Raw genomic sequence first — 25,735 nt, 5'->3', positions numbered from 1 at the left:
TGCATGACAATGCCTTATATTTCAGAATTTCTGAACGTGTAGTAGTATGAATGTGTGTGTACGTAAGAGTGTCACTGAACATAGCGAAGAGACTATCACTGTAAGCATCTTTTCCTTTTCCCTGTCAGCCGACCGAGATGGCCACGTGGTTCTAAGCGCTGCAGTCCGGAACCGCGCGACTGCTACGGTCGCAGGTTCGAATCCTGCCTCGGGCATGGATGTGTGTGATGTCCTTAGGTTAGTTAGGTTTAAGTAGTTCTAAGTTCTAGGGGACTGATGAGCTCAGATGTTAAGTCCCATAGTGCTCAGAGCCATTTGAACCATTTTCCCTGTCATTGAGTGCCTGAGTAGACCATGTTCCAGTCCCATGACGTTGTTCCATAACGATATTTACTGAACAACCCTGCATACGGCCAGGATAACTGTCCCATATCCAAGACTATTCAAAATTCCTATTACAGACCTCTAGAGGTTGTAGGTGAAGTTTTGATGGGGAGCGTCTGTACGTAAATGTACCGTTTGGGTAGAAAATAAATTTGAAGATCGGATTATTTTCAAATCTCTCACTCCACGGTACGCGGACGAGTATAGGGCCCATGTTGCAATTATTACATCCGTTAACATCTTAGTACCAATACAACAACCGCAGCGAGAAATTAGTATGTTCGAAACTAGGACGTGCTCCACAGTCACCCTGCACTCTCGTCTTGGAAGAGGACGTTCTTCGTCACATCGAAGAGTACGTGAGAGACATACTCAAGACACTGCCTATGCTTCACACTCCTACAGCACTCAGGTCAGAGTGCATTGTCTCCTGTGTGAGCGAACCGTGAAGCGGGAGATTAGAGAGCTATACGATCATTAAACTGATTTTACATCCAAACAGTACATTTCTGAACAAGAGTCCCTCATCAAAACTTCATCTGCTAAGTCCCCCACAAAACCCCTCGTAGCAGGCACAGTCGGCATGATTCCTGGTGCCTGTCTGTGAGTCTGGCGAACGCCACGGACTGCAGCAGCCATAAATTTATACAAATTAGAAATTTACTATCTCTGTCAAAGAACCCTGGGGGTGGGAAATTTTCACAGTATTGCACTAGAAATTCAGACGCACCTCTTGTTGAAGCCACAAAGTAATTTTTGATGAGGTTTCACACTTAACATGTCACTGTGAAGTGGAAACACGAGGGAACAACCACAACTAAATCAAGTCCAGAGTGACGAATGTCGCATGGAAGTAGTGGGAGGTGTCACTATTGGTTTTTCAAAGTACTACAATCAGCCCAGATAGCTCAACGAGTGTGCGAAGGGAGCCAAGAAGAATGGGGTACGACGGTAGAGCAACTACGCTGCAGAGTGAAAATTCGCTCTGGAAATGGTAGAGCAGCTCATCATAAGACACACATTCTAGTAATCAGTCCTAAGCGACGCTTGCGGTTGCACCATGTACGTCACCACTGGACAGGGAGTGACCAGAAGCGATTGATTTGGAGTGCTTAATGAAGCTACACTCTGTGGAAATCTCATGGAAGGGTTTAGCTTTAAGTGAATGCCAGAAGAAAGCAACCTGCCATCACGTGTGCTGCCAGCAGTGAAGTAGGGAGGAAGTGATGTCATAGTATGGGGCTGTTTCTCGTGGTAAGGGTGTGGTCTCCTTATTGCGCTTAAAGAAAGGCTTAGTGCGAAACGATACTAAAACATTTTAAAGCGTTGAGCACTTCGTAAATAGAGGAACAGTTCCGAGGCGTTGACTGTATCAGCGTGAAAATGCACCCTTTTATGAAGCAGCATCCGTGAAGCACTGGATGTGGACACAAGCATTCCAGAAGTGGATGTGCCTGCCCAAAGCTCCGTATTTCTCCTACATTCCAGGTCCCGCCTTCTCTGGTATCGTCTCTTCAGGAAGAATGCGCTGCCATTCGTCCACAGACATTGAGACACCTCACTGAAAGAGGCCCCAGCAGAAACCATGACAGCACGAAGTCGAAAGTTCTACACACCCCATATTAACGAACGTTAACAGTTACCCGGCTACTTTTGATGAAATAGGTACAAAAATTCAAAGAGCTGCGAACAGTCACTCAATAAATACTTCTTTATTTTCATGAATAACTGATCGAACATTTTTAGGTTCATCTTACAGATGAGGCTCGCAGGACTGCATATACTGGATGGTGACCTGTTTTTAGAGTACAGTCTTTCATAAAATAATAATGTGTCTTCTTTCAATTGAAACTGTAATGGGTTTACGAGTGCTTCAGGACGACAGTGTGTTCGGACCGCCATTGTCAACCGGTTCATTTCCCATGTGGATATAGCGAATACAGAGCCCATCAAGAAGTTAATGCACTGTTACTATAACGGATTAGAGTGAACGAGGATTGCTTTTAGAAGTGAAGCAGGTTTCCAGGAAACTAAGACCACCAGTATAACTTTTCCTAGTGATTAACTTTTTATACGACTGAAGGGGTCTTACTTTTCGAAAACGTCTCGTACACTGGATATGCTTTATACTTGTTAAATACCCTAACGTAGTCTCACTGCAGATGGTAAGCTGTCTGATCCACGTAACGACGCTTGCGTTGTCCAAACAAGAAGAGTTCCATGGGTTGCCCGGATGGTATGTATTTATTCTAATATTCTATCTGTACATCTCCAGCCCCCTCTCCACCTATCTGTCCATCTCCTACTCCCTTTCTCGCTGTCCATCTCCTCCTCCACCCCCCCCCCCCCATCAGTCCAGCTCTTAATTACTCCTTTACCCCTTTCCGTCAGTCCAGTTTCATCGTTGGCTTTTCTCTGCTCATCATCAAGCCCCACCCCCAATAGGAGGTTGCTAGTTCTTACTCCCACAGTATTTCTTTCGAGATAGTAAGTAATAAGTGTACAAAGTTTGGCTGAAATCGATGCAGTGGTTTCGAAGGCGCTTTTTAGCCGCGGCTTTGTCAGCGTACGCACGTGTTACATATATTTCACATGTAATTAACACATTTCGCTCTTATTTGTGCACGTACTTCATCTGTATCTTTTGCGAATTTCGCCTTGTAGTTTCGTTTTCTTGCTGTTCAGTGCCTATGACGACGCTTCTCCTCAAGTGTGTCCACCTGCGTAGCTAGGTAATAATGTTCTCGCCCTTAAACTCAAACGGGCCCGGGTTCGATTCCAGGCCAGGTTGGAGATTTTCTCCTCTCGGGGAGTAAGTGTAGTGTTGTCGTCATCATCATTTCATCCTCATTACCGGCGTGAAAGTCGCCCAGTGTGGCGTCGACTGGAGTAAGACTAGCGCTTGGAGGTCGAACATCTCCGGATGGAGCCTCCCGGCCAACGATGCCATACGCTCGTTTCATTTCATTTCCTCAAGTGTGTATCAAACTGGTATATGATTGTGCAGGTAAAATGTAAAAGTCGTGTGACTAGGGACCGTTCGCCGGGTACAAGTCTTTCGATGTGACGCCACTCGGCTACTTGCGCGTCGATGGGGATAAAATGATGACGATTAGGACAACACAACAACCAGTCCCTGAGCGGAGAAAATCTCCGACCCAGCCGTGAAGCTTTTTTTTCTTTTTTTTTTTAATGTTAGGAAAAAATTTGGTAGTGTAAACACGCGAACCAGCGCCCCACTCAACAACTGGATACAGGTTTTATTTTAAGATTACCACTTTTTTCACTTCTTTATTTTTTTGAAAACAAATACTCCTATTATACTGGTTTCGCCTTCCAACAAACGAAAATTTTAGTCTCCTTCGCGTTTTGATGGCGAAGAAGCAATCTTGTGGAACAAAAAAAAAAAAAAGAAACGTTTCTCAAAGCCAAAATCAAATTTCATTTTCCTTTAAGAAGAAATTATGAGGAATAAATAAGGAAAAGTTTTCTTTTATTTTTTATTTTTTTTATTTTAATATATAAAGTCGTCGTGCGACTTGTAGGTAAAGACCAGTTCTTACAGGAGCGCCTGAAGTGTCTCCGCCTACAGCAGGCCAGCTCGTCCAAACGTGTCTTCTCATTGCGTAGGCGTGGATTCTGGGTAGCAGATCTATTCAGTTCGGTTCGGTTAATACAGTTTTCAGCTTCTCGGGGCTTGGACGTTCCAGCTACGAGGTGGCTCATCGAAGGTCCTCCGTAAGAAATTGGAAAAATATTGCTTATAGCGTGGGTTGCGTATCAGGACGCAGTGTCGTTCGTTGCGATAAGTCCAATGTCCTAGCGTAGACTTGTCGCCAGAAGTAAAAAGATAGCGGATCGTGTGGTCACAGATCCAATTCACAGAGTGAGTTTTGGCGGAGGCGTAGAAAGTCTGATCGGGGTACAATAGCATGTGGACGTCGATCTGAGCTGGTGTCTGTCGAGTAAGAAACGCCAAAATTCGCCGCCCAAGTGTCCAGACGTCGAATGCTGTGCCACAGTGGAACCGGTGGACATCCGTGTCATCCACTCCACAGTGGGTGCAGAGGGATTAACCTGCGATATGGATGCGGTGTAGACGATCTCGGTTAACTGGTTTGCCATTCACGGTGATGTACCACGCTGATTGAACGTCTGATTCGAGAAAACGTGCATGGATCGCCTTCCATATGTGTCGCCACACGTACTGCGGATACGTACGTTCGATGGGGTTGGACAGGCGGCACTGTTGTAACAATTCGAAGAGGTACAAACGTGTAAGTGGTAAGGACCGGTAGACATAACTGAACTCCAGGAAAAATCGTTGGATGTAATAAAAGGGGCTTGGAATGGTCGATACCAGTACGGGGGCGGACAATGAGGCCGGCGCAAAGTTGTGAAGCAGGAGGCTAGTAAGGCTCTGCGGGCAGCGATGAGAAAGTTTTAGTTGGTATTGATCGAACCCGGGCCATTAAGCATTGACATTCTGCCGCGCTGACCACTCAGCTACCGGAGGTGGACATTGTGCAGGTGCATCCAGTTGTATATGTGGACACTATCTACTACATGTGATGCGAACAGAGTTAACAGTAAAGAAGTAATAAATTTAAACGTCATGCATGACGCGGCAGTTTTACTGCAGGAACAGAAAAAATGCAGTGACCGAGAAACTTTTTTCCTTTCATCAGCGAAAAAGAGTCTCGTAAAGCTTTGAAATTATGCGGAGAGTTCGTTGCAAGCCACTGAGAACACACATTCCCAACTAGCGGATGAATTTAGTCGAACCGCGCGACTGCTACGGTCGCAGGTTCGAATCCTGCCTCGGGCATGGATGTGTGTGATGTCCTTAGGTTAGTTAGATTTGAGTAGTTCTAAGTTCTAGGGGACTGATGACCACAGATGTTAAGTCCCATAGTGCTCAGAGCCATTTTTTTGAATTTAGTCTTGCCATTTGTGGAGCTACAATCTTTCTCACCCCCTACTGATCTTCTTTGGGGTGGAGGTGGTTGTTTCCATACATTAAGCGTTTCGTGTACCAAGTTTGGCTGTAATCGGTCAACTGGTTTAGGAAGTGATGTGGAACATACATACATACATACATTCCATTTTGTAATGTGTACGGATGCTAAGTCTAGTTCTGCTTACCGATGACGGTGAGGTTGACCCTGGAGTTGCGGGTCTGGGCGACGCGGAAGTCGACACGGCAGCGGTAGACGGCGGCGTCGGAGGCGAGCGCGCGCCGGATGAGCAGCTCGGCGGGCCTCCGGTCGGCCCAGAAGTGCGCGCGGCCGTCCAGCACCTCCTGGTCCGACCACCGCTGCAGCTGCCCACCACGAGCGTCCATGCTGCAACACGCGGATGGCAGGCTAGCTGGGGCCGTCTCCCACAAACACACTCACGACTTATAAGAATGCCGATACAAAGGCTATTTGAGAAGTGAAGTGTTATACAGACTGTAAGACGTGTATATTTCTATTGTCTATCGTCAAACCACTATTTATTAAAGATGTTTAGCAATAATTAATATTTGTAATGTTGGAAAATAATTGTGTAGCAGGGAATGTCTGCACCAAAGTATTGTTGGCAGGAGACACCGCACGTTGATACAATTTTAAAAAGGGCGGGAGACACCGCGTATGGATACATTTTAAGAAAAGAGCGGGAAAGACCGCGCATTGATACAGTTTCTAATAGTAGCAGGGATTGTCTGCACCAGAAAACATTGTTGCCGGGCGAGACCGCACTTCAGCGTTCGTAGAAAGTCAGTAGTAAGCGAGATGTGAAGAGAGTCGGTAGCAGGTCTGAAGCGAGTGGTTGAGAGGAGCGGTGTGCCTGCCAGCCACCAGCTATGATTTACAAGAGATTATAAACGGATGTACAGAGACATCAGCTAACTAAGAGGAACTGTTGTTGTTGTGGTCTTCAGTGCTGAGACTGATGCAGCTCTCCATGCTACTCTATCCTGTGCAAGCTTCTTCACATCCCAGTACCTACTTCAACCTACATCCCTCTAAATCTGCTTGGTGTATTCATCTCTTGGTCTCCCTCTACGATTTTTACCCTCCACGCTGCCCTCCAATACTAAATGTCTGATCCCTTGATGCCTCAGAACATGTCCTACCAATCGATCCCTTCTTCTAGTCACGTTTTGCCACAGACTTCTCTTCTCCTCAATCCTATTCAACACTTCCTCATTAGTTATGTGATCTACCCATCTAATCTTCAGCATTCTTGCCGGCCGAAGTGGTCGAGCGGTTCTAGGCACTTCAGTCTGGAACCGCGCGACAGCTACGGTCGCAGGTTCAAATCCTGCCTCGGGCATGGATGCGTGTGATGTCTTTAGGTTAGTTAGATTTAAGTAGTTCTGAGTTCTAGGGGACTGATGACCTCAGATGTTAAGTCCCATAGAGCTCAGAGCCATTTTTTTCTTCTTGTCTAAACTATTTATCGTCCATGTTTCACTTCCATACATAGCTACATTCCATACGAATACTTTCAGAAGGGGAACTAATATTACCGAATTATAATTTTTTTTTTTTTTTTTTTTTGAGAAATTCAAGACTACTGAAGGTATGTTTGCGCAATGCTAGTTGTAAGATTATTTAAAAAAGTAAGGCCCATTTGAACGTTTGTAAAATCATTTCATTCAGAATATAATTAATTTTTGCCAGCAATATTGCATTATGATTATAATCCATCCCGAAAACCGTCAACGTAAAACTTTGCAAATTTTTATTGTTGTCAACAAAAAGTTTAACTATGATTTACGTAACGTCAGTCAAATTAATTAAAGAATAACGTCAGCTTTGCTATTAAAGAATAAGGACACATTCTATGTTTCGTTGAAATAATCATAAAATCACTTTTAATAAGCAGCAATTAAATTCGTATCCGAAGATTGAGAAAAATAATAAATGTCGTAGGGAAGATTTCATTTGTTATTATTAAGCAAGAGACAGAAATCCCAAGGGAAGGTTTCATAGGTTATTGTAGAAGGGAAGGTTTCGTAACAAAAGTGATATCGAGGAGACGGGAAGGTTTCAAGACGAACATGCCATGCTAAAAGAGCTTCAGTCATTCCAACCAAATTTCGTGGAAACAGAAAAAGTATCATTAAGCATAATTTTGGGGTAAAAATCAGAATTCGTTACACCATGTGAAAACAATTAAAGAAACGAACGTAAAAAATTTAAACCATGTTGCCTGATGTCCCCTTAGCAAATTTCGGGATTTCCTAAAGTAGTTACGGTTTTTTCTCTTTAGAAATGTGTTCACAGTGGCTTTAACTCCACCCACAAATTCAAGCCCTCCTTCACGACATGGGACACGGGCAACGGCTTATGACACCGCTAGAAAGGAACGGCTATGACAAGGTATGAATAGACGGGAACTGTCAACAGGAATGCAACTCAGAATCAGAACTATGTACAAGAAATACGTGAACCGTGTTATATTGGACGGCAAAAAATCAGAATCGTTTACAACGGGCTCGGCAGGGAAGTGTGCTGTAGCCATTGCTTTTTAATATATAGGCAACAACGTAAGAAAAGTTCACTAAGGTTCAGCAGCAGATGATAGGAAAATGGTATCATATGCAGATGGTGTTCTGATTTCGGAAGAAACTGAGCAGAATTTTCAACAACAACTAAACACCTGGCAGAGAGTAATTCAAGAAACAGGCATGGAAATAAGCTTGATAAAAACTGATGTAATGAAAGCAGGAAAAATGAAAAAAATGAAGGATGTTACTTGCAGTGAAAAAGTTGTTAAAGAAGTTGATATTTTCAGGTACCGAGTGATTAAATTAATGAAGAAAGGAAACACAAGAATGAAAATTCGTAGAGAATAGAAAACTGTTCGAAATTTTTGTTATTGTCTATTGGACGTAATTAGAAATTGGAAAATACTTGCCGAAGCAAAGATCATAACGCACAAGTCATGTTACATTCCAGTTATGACCTATGGATCAGGATGCTGGAGTTGTACAAAGAAGGAACTGATTAGAATACAAGCAACAGAGATGCGCTTTCTGCAAGGGATCCTGGGTAAGACGTGAAGGGTAACGAATGAAATAATACGAAATATACTAACGATCAAGCCCCTAAAATAAATTACGGAGATTAATAGGATTAAACGGTTTGGTCACGTAAAATACTGTGGCCAGACAGACTACTGAGATCTAGAGCCCTAGAATGAACATAATCCGGACGAAAATCGATTGGAAGACGACGCAGAAGTCGGAAAAACTAGGTGAAGGATTATCTGAACCGAGGAGGACTGCTATGGGAGGATAAGCTAAATGGTAGGAAAGAGAATCTTAGCAAAAGCTCTGTGACCGACTTGCATAAGCAAACGAGTGGCTTTAAAAATAACCGAAAATTACAACTGTGTTGAAAAAAGTAATCTGGTGTTGTATGTAAAATATTATAAACTGAATTATATAAATATAATAAACTGTATCGCCTTATCTCTTGAACAGTTTCACCGAAGTTTCATCTGACGCAGAAATCTTCTTGTATAACCGCTGCCAAAAAGTCTTGAAGTCAACTATATCCGTTGCATCGAATTGTGTGAGAAAAAAATTTGGTCAATGCTAGTATTTATTATGAGCCTTGTTAGTTTGTGTAACCGCTATATATATATACTTCGTTGAGCTCCATATATATATATATATATATATATATATATATATATATATATATATATATATATATATATATATATATATATTGGAAAACTGGAGCTTAACGAAATATGCACTTTCTTCTGTAAGCTTCAGCTGATCGTTCCTGTATCAGTTACTGAATTACATTAATTATATGCCAACAGATGAGGGCAAATACATATATATATGACAACCAGAAACACCCATCACTATACAAAATATGTGACAATATACAGAACAGAGAATTTCGAGTGCCTAGGAGAAACAATACAGATTATAGGAAGAAACAAGGTATCTAATGAAGAGAGCAGATCGAAACTAAAGAAGGCCTAAAAACTGACTTGGAATCACTACAATAGGAAAGTTATCTCACGGAAGACCAAGCTACGACACTAGGAGACGGTGGGGCTACCAGAAGTACTATACGCAGCCGAGACCACGGTAGTACAAGGACAGACGCGAATCAAACGGATAGAGAAGATGGAACGAAAAATACTCAGGAAAATATTCGGAATGACGCAAAAAACGTTGTATGGATAAATAGCCCAGCTGAGGAACTATACGAATACATAGAGAAAATAACAGACCAATTCAGTAAACGAAGACTATAGTTTTACGGACAACTCATCAGAACGGCATCACGTAGGATAACGAGACAGATCCTGGACTGGGTTAGCACAAGGTAAAACAGCAAATGGATGACTGAAGTAAGGAATGACATGGAACAACTCAGTATCACACAGGAAATAATAAAAAACAAAACACTCCTTAGGAACCCGATCACAAGAAACAAATTATAATAGCACGACACAACAAATGAACACAATGGACCGAACGCAGACGACAAGAACACAGCTAGAGGATGAAGGACCACTGGGTGACTAGGAAAAAAGAGAAGCCGAAGAGAACGCACGACCTAAAGTGGACCGAAAAACGAAAGCAGAAACACAGCACACGTATGAGGGAAGTTTGGGCAGCACGTAATGAGAAAACAAAAGGGATATGGACATGGAGTTTAGTCTAAATGCGCTCTTCAAGGGGATAGCACAAATGATTATATATATAAGAGAGTTGGAACTTTAGTAGTGGCAATTATTTATTTACAGCTCGTACAAAATAGGTACGTGTTTCAAAGATTTGCTGACCTTCAAAGTAGACACCAGCATTGTGTACAGTCCGTTGCCAGCGATGTGGAAGTAGTAGGATACTGTTAGCAGTGCCAGTTGTGTTGACAGTTCGAGCGGCGCGCTCTATCGCCCGACGAATTTGTATTAGCTGTGAAGCGAATGCCGTGAAGTGTTTCCTTCAGTTTAGAAATCGAGCTAAACTCACGAGGGCTTTAGTCAGGGGAAAGCAGTAGGTGGTATAGCACTTAGCAGTCCCATCAGCCAAACAAATCAGTAAAAGCTTGCACTACACCGGCTTGAGCATTGTCCTGCAAAATGATGGTCAGGTCCTGCAGAAAGTGGCATCACTTACGTCTCTTTGCTGTTCATTTTTGAAACACAGCCTTCGACCAGCTTAGAGACAGAAGTGATGACACTTTCTGCAGAACCTGACCATCGTTTTGCAGGATAATGCTCAAGCCGGTGTAGCGCAAGCTTTTACTGATTTATTTGACTGATGGGGCTGCCAAGTGCTATACCTTCCACTGCACTCCCCTGACTTAAGGCCTCGTGAGTTCGATTTCTAAACTGAAGGAAACACTTCACGGCATTCGCTTCAGAACTGCTACAAATTCGTCGGGCGATAGACCGCGCCGCGCGAACTGTCAACACAACTGGCAGTGCTAAGAGTATCCTGCTACTTCCACATCGCTGACAACGGGTTATACACAATGCTGGTGATTACTTTGAAGGTTAGTAAAACTTTGATACACGTATCTATTTTGTACGAGCTGTAAATAAATAGTTACCACTATTAAAGTTCCAACCGTCATATAATATCAAGTGTGTGCATGTGTGCGTTATCTTTTTAATCTCATAAAAACAAAATATATGAGCTGTCACCCGTCGCAGGTAAAATGTACCATGGACAGCAATTTGTGAAATCTGCGAATTTTGCATATGACAAAAGCTACACAGGGATCGTCTCTCCTTTTAGCTCCTTCTGTAAACTCAGTGCAAAACTTTTGGGCCCTTCTCTTGTAAACGATTAGCTCTCCAGTGGCATATCGCCTTGCAAATTCGATAAAGTGAGGACTCCCCATTCTCTCCTTGTCCGCCCCCGATAGTTGAGTAATAAAAAAACAGAGTAAAGGAATCAACGATCAACTTGAACGAATGTCTTGTGACGTCCGCCCAGACCAAACGCAACGAACAAAATCGAACAAAATGCAAAATCCAAAAAAAAAAAATTGAGAAGAAAAAAGTGGTCATCACGGTGGATTGTCGTACCAACGGGCCCGGGTTCGATTCCCGGTTGGGTCGGAGATTTTCTCTGCTCAGGGACTGGGTGTTGTGTTGTCCTAATAATCATCATCTCATCCCCATCGCCACGCATGTCTCCGCAGTGGCCTCGACTCCAAAGACTTGCACCGTACGACCGTTCTACCCGACGGGAGACCCTATCCATACGGGATTTACATTTTTATCCTCACTTTCAGCTCCTCAGATGCGCATCAGCAGTCTATTTGAGAGAGTCCGAAATTCAAACTGAAATTTTCATCTAAAAATGTAGGATAAGGTAACCGTCATCTGGGAATGTTCCTCCTTTAATAACTTATACATCACTAAAAGGTTAGGTCTGGCATTTAAATCTGTCCTTGATGGCATAATGATTCCCCTTTAGTGGAAATGTTTCAGTGTGTTGCTGGATAGTTTCTCTTGATTCTGATGGCAGGGCTCCTAATACGAGAGATCAGTTTCAGTCACAGACTGAAGTCTTCGTAGCACATGACATGATTTCGATATCATCTTTCCTACCATAATCAAGCATCTGACTGAGTGCCTTCTAGCATTAAAAGATGCGGCTACCTTTCAGCAATACTTCAATGTGCTTAATTCCATTTTGGACATTTCCTGACTGGTGCACTTATAGCACGTAGGAATTCAGTTCGACGTCAATGTTTTATGCAGTTACAGTGCGTAATCAGACATTTCTAAGACGAATATTATTAATTTTTCTTAGCTTAGTATTTTGACACTAGGTCGCATGACTGTTTCATGCCTGGTGTACATTCTGGCTGGAGTGTTGCTCAAAGATAACATTTTAAATGTGTGACATTGGAACTGAGCAAAATCTATGACCGCAGGAGAAGTGGTTCAACTTGACCTCCAAAGTTACACGTATTTAACCGGAAATAGCGGACAGAAGACCCCTTGATCCACACACTTGTGGAAGAGACGCTACTTTGGACAGTCATGCTACCTCTGTTCTACAGTATGCACGTGATGTTTCAGTTACACCCTATGTTTGCACGAGGAAGACTAATTACCATCTTACTACTTACGTCACTGCGGATCTCTTCCCACATTATATGACTTACATTTTATTAATTGTTTCTTTAAATTAACAACTAGAGTGTCTTCTTTAGTGGAGTTTCTTCTGAGCCCAAGCGTCTCATATCTGACTTGTTAGTTATCATGTTGTCTTGCTTATTCATCACATAAATGCTTTGTCCTGCAAATTTTTTATTATAGGTTACTTCTGTATATGCAATGGTTTGTTAACTAAGATGTGTGTAGCAAACAAATTTAGCTTCTTGGTTAATTCTCTTATGTTAGCTAAAAAGCCCTTCCTGAGGTTGCATTAGCCACATACCTTGTGAATAATAAGAAGTTAGGTGCATTGAAATATGTGGTACGTTAGTGACATTCCGAAGAGTAATTTGTCTTTACAAATTTGAGTCGTATAGTACCATGTGTCTGTTACTGCCTACCTAGCACTTTTTTTTACCAGACTGCAGTTATTGACGCCTCGATCAGTGCTGTTTTCACAAAGAAAAAAAAATAAGAAAGAGACTGTGGCTCTCTCTCATACTATGTAGGAGCTTCTAGGTGTCTGTGTCAGTTTCGACATGGTTCCTACTGATTAACGGTGGTAAAGTAAAACCTTTATGTCACTCATTTGCCTAAGAAACAACTGGACGTTTGGAGACTTGCCTAGTTGAACCATTACCCATTTGCCATATCATTTATATTGTTCTACCGTTACTCATACTTTTCTGTATGCATACTGCTCTTTAAATGCAAGAAGACCTGGTGAGTCTTGTTTCAAGCAAGACATTTCTTTTTTTCCGGAATGCTTTTATTGTTATGGTGCACTACAAGCGATGTGTAATGACTACTATGTGTGCACCTATGTAAAGGTACTTTGAGCCACAGAGCAATGCGTTCGCATTTTCCGCTTCGTTAATCTATGCCGTCTTTGAACACAGATAGATAATTTATGTTAAAGTATACATCTTGTTTCAAAATTAAGCCGCTATTTGGTCAGAAATGTTATTGAGATTCTCACGGAAATTGTTCATACAGAGAATTCTCTAGTTGAAAGATACGTAGGTTTGAATACCACATCTAAGAACACTGCACAACAAGAATTGCGCATTGTCAAAATAGGGTGTCTGTACTGTGTTTCTTGCAGACAGAGTTCTGCTGCCCTACGTATAACAGGTGCATCACAGAGAGGGAGTGAAGCGGCGCTCCAAATGGAAACGTACTCCGAAGCTGAAGTACACGGGACAGTACCATTCTTGTGGCTAAATTGTACGAGGATTCGCAATGACTTTCTGGCAGAATTCTGTATGGACCAAATGCAGTTTCTTGTCTTTGCAGTGGTGACATGGTGGCAAGTTGACCAAGGCCACACAGACGTGGACGATGTTAATAGGAAAGTCCCGGCTGGTCCCGGCGGAGGTTCGAGTCCTGCCTCGGGCATGGGTGTGTGTGTTTGTCCTTAGGATAATTTAGGTTAAGTAGTGTGTAAGCTTAGGGACTGATGACCTTATCAGTTAAGGCCCATAAGATTTCACACGCATTTAAGCAATAGGAAAGTCCAGATTTGGCATCATGAGATTTCCATAATTTCCGTAAGCTGAAAGAACGTCTGGGTGAACTAGATTGCCAAACTATGAGGACGGTAATACAGTAGTTATCGAGTGGCTCTGTGCCTAAGGGCGAATTTCTATAGTTGAAGAACTGAACCAGTAGATAACGTTCTGAGCATTGTTCGCAGAGCTATGGCAGCTATGGTGAAAAGTACTGTCACGTGTCTGCGTCACTTTGAAATGTAGTGCAGCATTCAGTAAACTTTGCCTGCCATACATTATGTAATTAACTTTCTGAAGCTCCCTCGAACATAACTTTAAAATTCAAGTCGTCGGCACCAAATCATTTTAATTGCACGATCTCTTCCTACAAGATATTCTAAGGTACCCTCTTCCTCTCAGCTTTCTGTACCGGTGTAAGGCAGTCTACCAACAAGATTACAGATACGTGGTTAGATACAGAATAGTATAACAGATAATGTGGGTCTTCCCATGCGGTCAGAACCGTTATGCTTTCGTTTAAAGAATAGTAAAGCGATGAGTTGCGGATGATGGCTTTGCGTTTTGGGTATTTGGTGGTAGGTCTAGCAGACGTTTTTGTGGAAGGAATTGTTATCCGTTGAGCTTAAATAATTCAGTCTTATTTTCTGAAAGAATTAACTGCCAGTTAACTGTATATGACTGCATTTTTATTCCATGATATCTAGACTTCGCCTTTTATGTCTTTACGGAATATAATGCTAAAAGCTGAAACTTGCAAATAGTAAGACACATAGTAAAAAATTGAGAATTTTTCAAAAAATATTAGATACACGCTGATATAAAATTACGAGATATTCCCTTACTTCTTAGACCATTAAAAGGTCATATCTGTAAAGTCAGTACAAAGTTGGTAAACAAGACTAGCATATGCCTTTAGGATGTAATTATTAAAGCGATGTCAAGGGATAATGGCTCTAGAAGAGACAGTAAATGTGGAAATATCACAGATACCAGCTTACAAGTGTTAGTTGTCATCTGGCCGTAAGTGATTACTTTCGGAGTAGGCATTTTGAATCACAGCTGTTAATAAAAGTACATCTTTCCGTCGAAAAAAATTATATTTACGTGTGTATCTCGACAGATGAAAAAGTTTCGAGTATTAGTCATACGGAAATGTACGCACCTTTTTGTGTGTTATTATTTGCAAGAAACCTCGCTTCGATATCTCGAACCATTTATGAAATACGATGGGTGTTACAACATCAGGGCTCAATTTTCACTTTGACAGATCACTAGGTTCGCCTGCCGGAGTGGCCGAGCGGTTCCAGGCGCTTCAGTCTGGAACCGCGCGACCGCTACGGCAGCAGGTTCGAATCCTGCCTCGGGCATGGATGTGTGTGTCGTCCTTAGGTTAGTTAGGTTTAAGTAGTTCTAGGTTCTAGGGGACTGATGACATCAGATGTTTAGTCCCATAGTGCTCAGAGCCATTTGAACCATTTTTTTCACTAGGTCCAATTCGCGAAACCGGCTTGTAGAGATAAAAACCAATGATTTGAGAACGGTAATATACATCTCTCTGTCCTCAGCTTTAAATACAATTTCGATATGCTAGCTACATTACATACACAGCAATAAATTACGTAAAAAATTATATGCAAGGTCTACGCAATGTGTTATTACCTGCCGGCCGAAGTGGCCGAGCGGTTGTAGGCGCTACAGTCCGGAACCGCGCGACCGCTACGGCCGCAGGTTCGAATCCTGCCTAGGGCATGGATGTGTGTGATATCCTTAGGTTAGTTAGGTTTTAGTAGTTCTAAATTCTAGGGGACTGATGACCTTAGAATTTAAGTCCCATTGTGCTCAGAGCCATTTTTTTGTTATTACCTTTGCAAAAAGGTGGGAATTTAAGGAGATGGGACCTGGATAAACTGAAAGAACGAGAGGTTGTAGGGAGTTTCAGGGAGAGCATAAGGGAACAATTGACAGGAATGGGGGAAAGAAATACAGTAGAAGAAGAATGGGTAGCTCTGAGGGATGAAGTAGTGAAAGCAGCAGACGATCAAATAGGTAAAAAGATGAGGTCTAATAGAAATCCTTGGGTAACAGAAGAAATATTGAATTTAATTGATGAAAGGAGAAAATATAAAAATGCAGTAAATGAAGCAGGCAAAAAGGAATACAAACGTCTCAAAAATGAGATCGACAGGAAGTGCAAAATGGCTAAGCAGGGATGGCTAGAGGACAAATGTAAGGATGTAGAGGCTTGTCTCACTAGGGGTAAGATAGATACTGCCTACAGGAAAATTAAAGAGACCTTTGGAGAGAAGAGAACCACTTGTATGAATGTCAAGAGCTCAGATGGCAACCCAGTTCTAAGCAAATAAGGGAAGGCAGAAAGGTGGAAGGAGTATATAGAGGGTTTATACAAGGGCGATGTACTTGAGGACAATATTATGGAAATGGAAGAGCATGTAGATGAAGATGAAATGGGAGATACGATACTGCGTGAAGAGTTTGACAGAGCACTGAAAGACCTGAGTCGAAACAAGGCCCCGGGAGTAGACAACATTCCTTTAGAACTACTGACAGTCTTGGGAGAGCCAGTCCTGACAAAACTCTACCATCTGGTGAGCAAGATGTATGAGACAGGTGAAATACCCTCAGACTTCAAGATCAATATAATAATTCCAATCCCAAAGAAAGCAGGTGTTGACAGATGTGAAAATTACCGAACTATCAGTTTAATAAGTCACAGCTGCAAAATACTAACGCGAATTCTTTACAGACGAATGGAAAAACTGGTAGAAGCCGACCTCGGGGAAGATCAGTTTGGATTCCGTAGAAATGTTGGAACACGTGAGGCAATTCTAACCTTACGACTTATCTTAGAATAAAAAGATTAAGAAAAGGCAAACCTACGATTCTAGCATTTGTAGACTTAGAGAAAGCTTTTGACAATGTTGACTGGAATACTCTCTTTCACATTCTAAAGGTGGCAGGGGTAAAATACAGGGAGCGAAAGGCTATTTACAATTTGTACAGAAACCAGATGGCAGTTATAAGAATCGAGGGGCATGAAAGGGAAGCAGTGGCTGGGAAGGGAGTGAGACAGGGTTGTAGCCTCTCCCCGTTGTTATTCAATCTGTATATTGAGCAAGCAGTAAAGGAAACAAAAGAAAAATTCGAAGTAGGTATTAAAACTCATGGAGAAGAAGTAAAAACTTTGAGGTTCGCCGATGACATTGTAATTCTGTCAGAGACAGCAAAGGACGTGGAAGAGCAGTTGAACGGAATGGACAGTGTCTTGAAAGGAGGATATAAGACGAACATCAACAAAAGCAAAACGAGGATAATGGAATGTAGTCAAATTAAATCGGGTGACGCTGAGGGAATTAGATTAGGAAATGAGACACTTAAAGTAGTAAAGGAGTTTTGCTATTTAGGGAGTAAAATAACTGATGATGGTCGAAGTAGAGAGGATATAAAATGTAGACTGGCAATGGCAAGGAAATCGTTTTTGAAGAAGAGAAATTTGTTAACATCGAGTATAGATTTAAGTGTCAGGAAGTCGTTTCTGAAAGTATTTGTATGGAGTGTAGCCATGTATGGAAGTGAAACATGGAGGATAACTAGTACGGTCAAGAAGAGAATAGAAGCTTTCGAAATGTGGTGCTACAGAAGAATGCTGAAGATAAGGTGGGTAGATCACGTAACTAATGAGGAGGTATTGAATAGGATTTGGGAGAGGAGAAGTTTGTGGCACAACTTGACTAGAAGAAGGGATCGGTTGGTAGGACATGTTTTGAGGCATCAAGGGATCACAAATTTAGCATTGGAGGGCAGCGTGGAGGGTAAAAATCGTAGAGGGAGATCAAGAGATGAATACACTAAGCAGATTCAGAAGGATGTAGCTTGCAGTAGGTACTGGGAGATAAAGAAGCTTGCACAGGATAGAGTAGCATGGAGAGCTGCATCAAACCAGTCTCACGACTGAAGACCACAACAACAACAACAACAACCTTTGCAAAAACCTTAAAATATCGTTCAATGCCTTACTTCATTGGATGCAGCGCATTAACAGAGACGATTAACAAAAGTAAGTTTGGTTCTATGTAGAAAGAAGATACTATACTGCAACACGTGAAACAACCAAATTTTTTGCTAAATTGTTTTTCTGCGAAGAAACAGTCGGTAAGAGAAGAAATACTGCAGCTGATGAAGGACATAAGGAAGTACAAAAACGTTCAAGGAAAGTCAGGAACACAGAAATACAAGTCACTTAGAGATGAAATAAATTGCGCTAGATATTTTAAATTATGAGAAATACGGGAGTAAATTATAGGGGAAAACGTGTAATATACAACCTGGAGAGAACAAATAGGGACGCATAGGAGTGGACGATCAAGAACGAAGTGTTCGGATTAAAAAACGTGTAAGATAGGGATGTAGTCTTTGGCCCGTATTAATGTTTCAACACAGCGAAGAAACAGAGACGGAAATAAAAGAAAGATTAAAGAGTGAGATTAAAATTCTAGGTGAAAGAACATCAGCGAAAGGATTCGATAATAACATAGCTATCTTCAGTGAAAGTGAATAAGAATTACATGCTTTATTGAATGGAATGAAAAGTCTAATGAGTACAGAAATGGATTGAGAGTAAATCGAAGAGTGGCTTAAGTTATGGTAAGTAACAAAAGTAAGAATACCTAGAAACGTAACATCAGACTTGGTGATCATGAAGTAGATGACGTCAAGGAATTCTGTTATCTAGGTAACAAAATAGCCCATGACGAACGTAGCAAGCAGAGAAAAAAGGGCATTGCTGAGCAAGGTAGGTCTACTAGTATGTGGTCCTATAGAAGAATGTAGAAAATTAAGTGAACTGATAAGGTAAGGAATGAGGAGGTTCTCCGCAGAATCGGCGACGAGAGGAATGTATGGACAGGACTGACAAGATGAAGGGACAGAATGATAGGACATATGTTAAGACGTGAGGGAATGACTTCCATGGTACTATGGGGAGCTGTAAAGGGTAAATACTGTAGAGGAAGAGAGAGATTTGGATACATCCAGCTACTAACTGCAAGTACTACTCTGAGATGAAAAGGTTGGCACAGAACAAGAATTCGTGGCGGGCTACATCAAACCAGTCAGGAGACGATGACTGCAACAGAAGAAAGTCGAGCGAATATATCACACTGTAAGATGTGAAAGAATCAATTCGCCAAACCTTTTTTTTTTTTTTTTTTTGTAATCAAATGATAAACATTTCAGCAGCGGCCCGCATGTCCGCTCAATCGCGTCGCTGAGAATCAGAGAACGAAAACAAACGTGGAGCGGCAAAGTTATTAGTGTGGTCCCCAACGACTGCCGATGTATTAGAGCGATATCACTAATAAAAGCATCATGAATATATGAATATATGTAGAACTGTAGGTTTATGGAAGAGTAATTATGAAAGAAGAATAAGTTAACTGGGATGAATGCAATGTGAAATGTCGCTTTTATCATAGGCATCTAACAGCCTACTAAAAACAGCAGGAAAGATACAGTTGTACGGCGTGCAATACTATTGACATACCTGTGTGTTTATCCCTATAATGATTCATTTCTAGAGGAAGTTAGAAGTGAAAACCCGTAAGATGTTAGAGTAACTGTTTCTTTGGTTCCTGTACGGTTTATAAGAAGGGTAAAAGAACGGACCTGCTAAATTACAGACCGGTATCCCTAACATTGGGTTGCTGCAGAATCTTTCAACATATTCTGGGTTCAAACATAATTAATTTTCTTGAGACCGAGAAGGTTATGTCCATGAATCAGCAAGGATTTAAAAGGTATCGCTCGTGCCAACATCTGCTCGCACTTTTCTCAAACAGTATACCGTGAACTATGGATGAAGTGAAAGAAGCAGAGTCCATATCATTAAGTATCCGGAAAATATTTGACAACGTGTCCACAGCAGACTCTTAACGAAGTTACGAGCATATGGAATAGGTACCCAAAATGTGAGTGTCACGAAGAGTTATCAAGTAATAGAGTGTGTGTGTGTGTGTGGTTAGAACCCATTGTGTTGTCCCGACGGCGACTTTGCTTCAGAGACAAGCGTATCGTCGGTGGTGCCCCAGGGAAGTGTCGTAAGACCGCTGTTATTCTCTGTATACATAAATGATCTGGCGGACAAGGTGGGCAGGAATCTTCAGTCTTGATGTTTGAGATCAGTACCAGGTCGGATTAAAGGAAGACGTTCGAGCAATTCAAAGATGGGCTGCTAGATTTGTCACTGGTAGATTCTTACAATACGCAAGTGTTACGCAGATGCTTCGGGAACTCAGATGGGAACCTAAGGTGACGTTCTTTTTGAGGAATACTACTGAGAAAATTTAGAGAACCGGCTTTTCAAGCTGAACGATTCTGCTGCCGCCAACACACATTTCGCGTAAGAATTACAAAGATGAGATACGAGACTGGGGCTGATATGGAGACACATAGACAGTTGCTTTTGCTTTACGCCATTTCTAAGTTGGGCAGGAAAGGAAGTGACTAGTAGTGGTACAGAACACTCTCCGCTACGCACGTACGGTGGCTTGTGGAGTATTTATGAAGATGTAGCTGTAGATCTTGTATAGAGTACTGGGAAACCAAGAGCGGCAGATGAAATTGGCATGCCCGACGCTCCACGAATATTCAGCATAGGTAAGCCGGTCGTTGCGGCAGAACCAGTACACAGGTATAGGTTGGCAGGCCATGTGTCAGCCCAAGTACCGATACAGATCGACAACAAAGCCATGCTCTCCACGGAATGCAGCGAGCACGTTTCCAGCAGCCAAAGGGCTTTGTACATGTGATACTAAAATGTAGACTTTCACGACCGGAAATATCATGTCCATTATAATTATCCGGGCTGTTATGCCGTGGTCGGTTGATGAATTCTGTGTCGATTCCCAACGTTTCGTCTCCGACTGCGGGAGACATCTTCAAGGGGTCCGAACTCAATGGAAGGTCCAACACACCCACTGGCTCGCTCAGTAGCGAGCCAGTGTCTGTGTTGGACCTTCCATTGAGTTCGGACCCCTTGAAGATGTCTCCCGCAGTCGGAGACGAAACGTTGGGAATCGACACAGAATTCATCAACCGACCACGGCATAACAGCCCGGATAATTATAATGGACATGATTTGTACATGTGACAGAGCACTATATATACATACATTAGTCTTTGTTCCATAGATCGTGAATACAACATTTCGTAATTATGTGGAACGTCTAACTTTAACATAAGTTTTTTTACACAAAATAATTAATTAATACTACTTCATATCTAAGAATTCATTTATTGAGTAGAAACAGTTGTCATTCAGAAATTCTTTTAATTTTCTTTTAAATGTTGGTTGGCTATCTGTCAGACTTTGCATACTATTTGGCAAATCACCGAAGACTTTTGTGGCAGCATAATTTACCCCTTTCTGTACCAAAGTGAGATTTAATCAAGAATAGTGAATATCATCCTTTCTTCCAGTGTTGCAGCTATGTACTTCACTGTTATTTTTGAATTGGAATGGGTTATTAATGACAAATTGCGAAGGTACTGTGACTATACCGAGTTCCTTAAATAAAAGTCTGGAAGGTGATCTTGGGTGGGCTCCAGCTATAATTCTGATTTTGTGCAATGAATACTTTCTCTCTTAATGACGTTTTTGTCCCAAAATATGATGCCATATGAAAGCAATGAATCAAAATAGGCGTATTAGGCTAATTTACTGATATGTTTATCATCAAAATTTGCAATAAACTTAATAGCATAAGTAGCTGAACCTAACTGAGAGCACAATAGCACTGACCAAGCCTGTTGCGAAAAATGGCACTTAGAATGTTTGACATTTCCACTCTTCAGTTGCTGACTTCATTTGAACTATCGTCAAAATATCTGTCACACGCAGTTCTTTTGAAAGCCGCTCTCTACTGAATGTGATGTGAAGTTCTCATTCTATCGACAGTGAGGAGAAACTGAGATTGTGGAACAGGAAAAGTATAGTCGTGTTGTACGATTGACTGATCCCTCAAGTGGGATGTTCAACCACATGTTCAAGTCTTTCAATTGGACGCCAGTGCGAGCACTGTCATTGCCTAGCCTACTCGAGAAATCCTAGCGACTATAACGCCTACAGTTTAAATCGGAATCCGAGACGCATATAGATCCTCGTATACCTTCATATCGATTAGAGGTGGATTCTACGGTAAAGACAGACTGAAAAATATTAACAGCTGCAGGAAATGATATTATGTGAGTACGATTCGTTAAGAACGGGACGGTAGCACAGAGGCTGAGTTACTGTGAATAGTTCAGCGATAGGGTTGTTCTGTCGGAATCGACAGGAAACAACTCCAATAATAACTGTTCATGTATATCTGTCAACGTGACAAGCATGAAATGATGAGACAGAGGCAACATATTAAGCAGATAATTCTAATGAATTACGGAACAGAGTAGGGGAAGTAAAAGAAGACAGAACTAATGCAAAATTTAGGCTTGAGAGTAGGAATGAGAATGGCCTTCGTAATAAGAATGAATAAGGACTAATGGATATGTTATTAATTTCAGCTAATAATGGTGAATACACTATTCTAAAATCGCAAGAAGAGAAGGTATACACGGATAAAATTTGTAGATAAGGAAGAATTTCAGATGGAGTACTTCATGGTGAGACAAAGATTCCGAAATCAGCAATTTGGTTGAGACAACAATTCACTAATGATAAAAGTAGGTTGAATCTGAAGAGAATCATGAACCAATGTGCGAAGAAGTGGGGTGCGGAAAAGGATGAGGTACGTCGGAAACATCTCTGAAGCTGTAGATAGCTTGACAATGAATAGCACAATAGGCAGTTCATAGACGTGGCTAGAAAATGTCAGTCGCAGAAGTTTGACAGACAAACACAAGCGTGCAGGGAAGCCTAGTCAAAAAGCCTGCAGGAATAATGCGAAGAAATCGATAGAGAATAATAGTCACAGGGACTGATTCAACACATGGTGAAATTAAAGCCAATGGCGAGAACATCTCGACTGTAGTGGGAATACCACTGTTAAATGTAGATGAGAGACCAGTTGTGTGGAATGAGTCCATCGAAGACATCTATGAACGGAAGGCTCTATCTGATGACGTTATGGAGAACAGATGAATGTGCATATGGGAACTTAGGAGATCAGTACTAGTGTCAGAGTTGAACAAAGTTTTGGAATACTAGGGATCAAATAAGGGGACGTCCATTACTTACATGAGCTCAAATTGGGAGAGGAAGGGGTAGGGATCCGGCAGAATTTCACCGAATCCCATTTAAGGACTGGAAGTGGGGACAATGGAAATCTCATGTCAACTTTTTAAGTCGTAGTTTATTCATTTTTATAAAGGATAACATTTTGTGTTATAAAATTAAATCCTCACGCACCAGTCTTTAGGGTCTCTGTATACTGACTACTTTACACGTGCGCATGCTGCAGATTAACCGATTTGAAACAAGTTCCGCACAAGTGTCAAATTCATTCAGGTAGTTCCCTGCCGCACCGGTCAAAATAAATGCGTGCCAGTCAGTCGTGATATTCTGCAACGCATATAAACCGAAGTTATTGTGTTCAGAATGAATTTCTATCAAAAATAGTGCAATCCGTATGTTAGGCTGCGTACAGACAAGTCAAAACAAACGCGCCAGCAAGAGGTTAATAATTCTTGCAAGAAAGCTAAACTGAAGTTTTCCGACAAGACTTCTTTTAATTATCACGGAAATTAAGAAAATGATAAGTTACGTAGTCATAAGGTTAAATTACGATACAAACAATGTTGTCTTTCATCTGAAAAGAAAAGGTTCAGTGATATGTAATGCATACAATATCAGAAAAACAGGTCAATTTTTAGGGATCGTCAGAACCGTTAATACTACTCCCGCAGTACCTTTTTATATGTCTGTCATTCTCTCCCTGTATGTCCGTCGGAATACTACTTAGGACTTGCTTGCTTAAAATCAGGCGTATTTAATCACGTGACAAAACACTATTTAATACACTTTCCAAATCTATGTACCAATTTTTTTTGTGAAATAAGAGGTGATAATGATAACTACTTTTAAGCTGCACTAAAATGTGTTTAATTAAATTAACTGCATGGAAGCTGCCAGACAGCAGAGAATACTCAGAGAATACCAATTATTTTGACGGATAACATTTTGATAGGTAGTTTTAGTTAGTGATATGAAGTAATAGCATGAACATACCAAGTAGATTTATGCATTAAAAAATTATAGGGTAAACCTCACGTGAGAGGGAGGGGGCTCCCACCACATCTTGCCGACGTCAGTCCTAAAGAAAATTGAGTATATGTTAGATGACGATCAGTTTTGCTTTACAAATGGCAAAGACACCAGATAGGCAATTATGACGTTGCGCTTGATAATGGAAGCTAGACTGAAGAAAAATCAAGACACGCTCGTGGATTTATCGACCTAGAAAAAGCGTTCGACAAGACTCGAAGGCTAAGCACATATTACTCGGAACGAAGAGAGTATATGGCAGGGATGTAATCTTTCATACTTGCTCCTCAGTCTATATACATCGATGAAGCTACGGCGGAAATACAAGAAACGTTCAAGAGCAGTATTAAAACATGGGGCGATCAATAATAAGAGTCACTGCTGACGTCGACATGTGGCATTGCCGTTGTCAGTAAAAATGAAGAAGAACTCCAAGACGTATTGAATGGAGTGCACAGTTGAATGAATATAGAATATGGACTGAGAATAAATTGAAGAATGGCGTAAGTATTGAGGAGTAGCGGGAATAGGATTAACGATGAAATGAACACAAAAATTGGGAACCTGGAATTAGGGGAAGTTAAAAAGTCAGGTAGCTTGAAAGCAAAAATAATATATGACGGACTAAGCAAGGCGCACACAAAAAGGAGACTAGCACAGGGAAGAGAAGTTACTATGGACAACATCGATAGGAAAAGATACTTAATGATAAGAAATTTGGTCTCAGAGGGAACCATAAAGAGTAAAAACTGTAGGTGACCCAGATATTTGAATACATCAAACAAATAATTGACGACAACTCCGAGATCACAAACTTGGCACAAGACAGAATTGGTGACAGGCCATATCAAGCTAGTCAGAATACGGATGACTCGATTTGATGGAATCACGTACGCACATCAGGACGGGTGCTATCAACATTATTTGTATGTTTATGGAACCATCGCAAAAGATTTCTCACAAGTCAGAAGAATCTCCCCTACTTATATTAGTTTCATTATTAAAAAAGTACTTCTTCCAGCATTTCTTCTTCTTCTGCTTTTACGGCCTCATTGGACCACTTCAGTCAATCATTTCTGGTCCTCTTCTTTGGTATTTTCCCCTTCCGAGTGGCCCAGTATCTCTTCATTCGTTCCGATGCTTTTCGTCGTTCCTCATCTGTAAATACCCTTTTCATTGTATGTCGTTTGTCAATTTTTGGTTTAAATCTTATTTCTGTGTCCCTCAACTTCTTTAAATTTGGCGTTTTGTTCTGCAAATCATCCAGAGTTATTTCCAGTTCTTCCATATCCTCTCTTATTTCCTTAAGCCATCCTCCTTGTTGTTTCAAATTCCAGAGTTTCTCAATAATTTTCCTTGATAATCTGGTTTCTGGTGTCCTCAGAATGTGACCACAAAAAGAGATCCTTTTCTTTCGTAT

At 41.3% G+C, this 25,735-nt stretch overlaps 1 protein-coding gene across 1 annotated transcript in view; it reads right to left on the bottom strand.

Moving 5' to 3' along the window:
- LOC126481773 (hemicentin-2-like) overlaps window positions 1–25,735 on the bottom strand; it is a 705,691-nt gene that overhangs the window by 246,706 nt on the left and 433,250 nt on the right. Inside the window, exon 3 of the mRNA XM_050105728.1 lies at window positions 5,530–5,729. Coding sequence (XP_049961685.1) covers window positions 5,530–5,729 — 200 coding nt within the window. The remainder of the gene's footprint in view (window positions 1–5,529; window positions 5,730–25,735) is intronic.

This window comes from Schistocerca serialis, chromosome 5, assembly GCF_023864345.2.
Source record: "Schistocerca serialis cubense isolate TAMUIC-IGC-003099 chromosome 5, iqSchSeri2.2, whole genome shotgun sequence".
NCBI lineage: Eukaryota > Metazoa > Arthropoda > Insecta > Orthoptera > Acrididae > Schistocerca > Schistocerca serialis.
The sequence above is the reverse complement of the archived record's forward strand: the minus strand, read 5'-3'. Positions and strand labels throughout refer to the sequence as shown.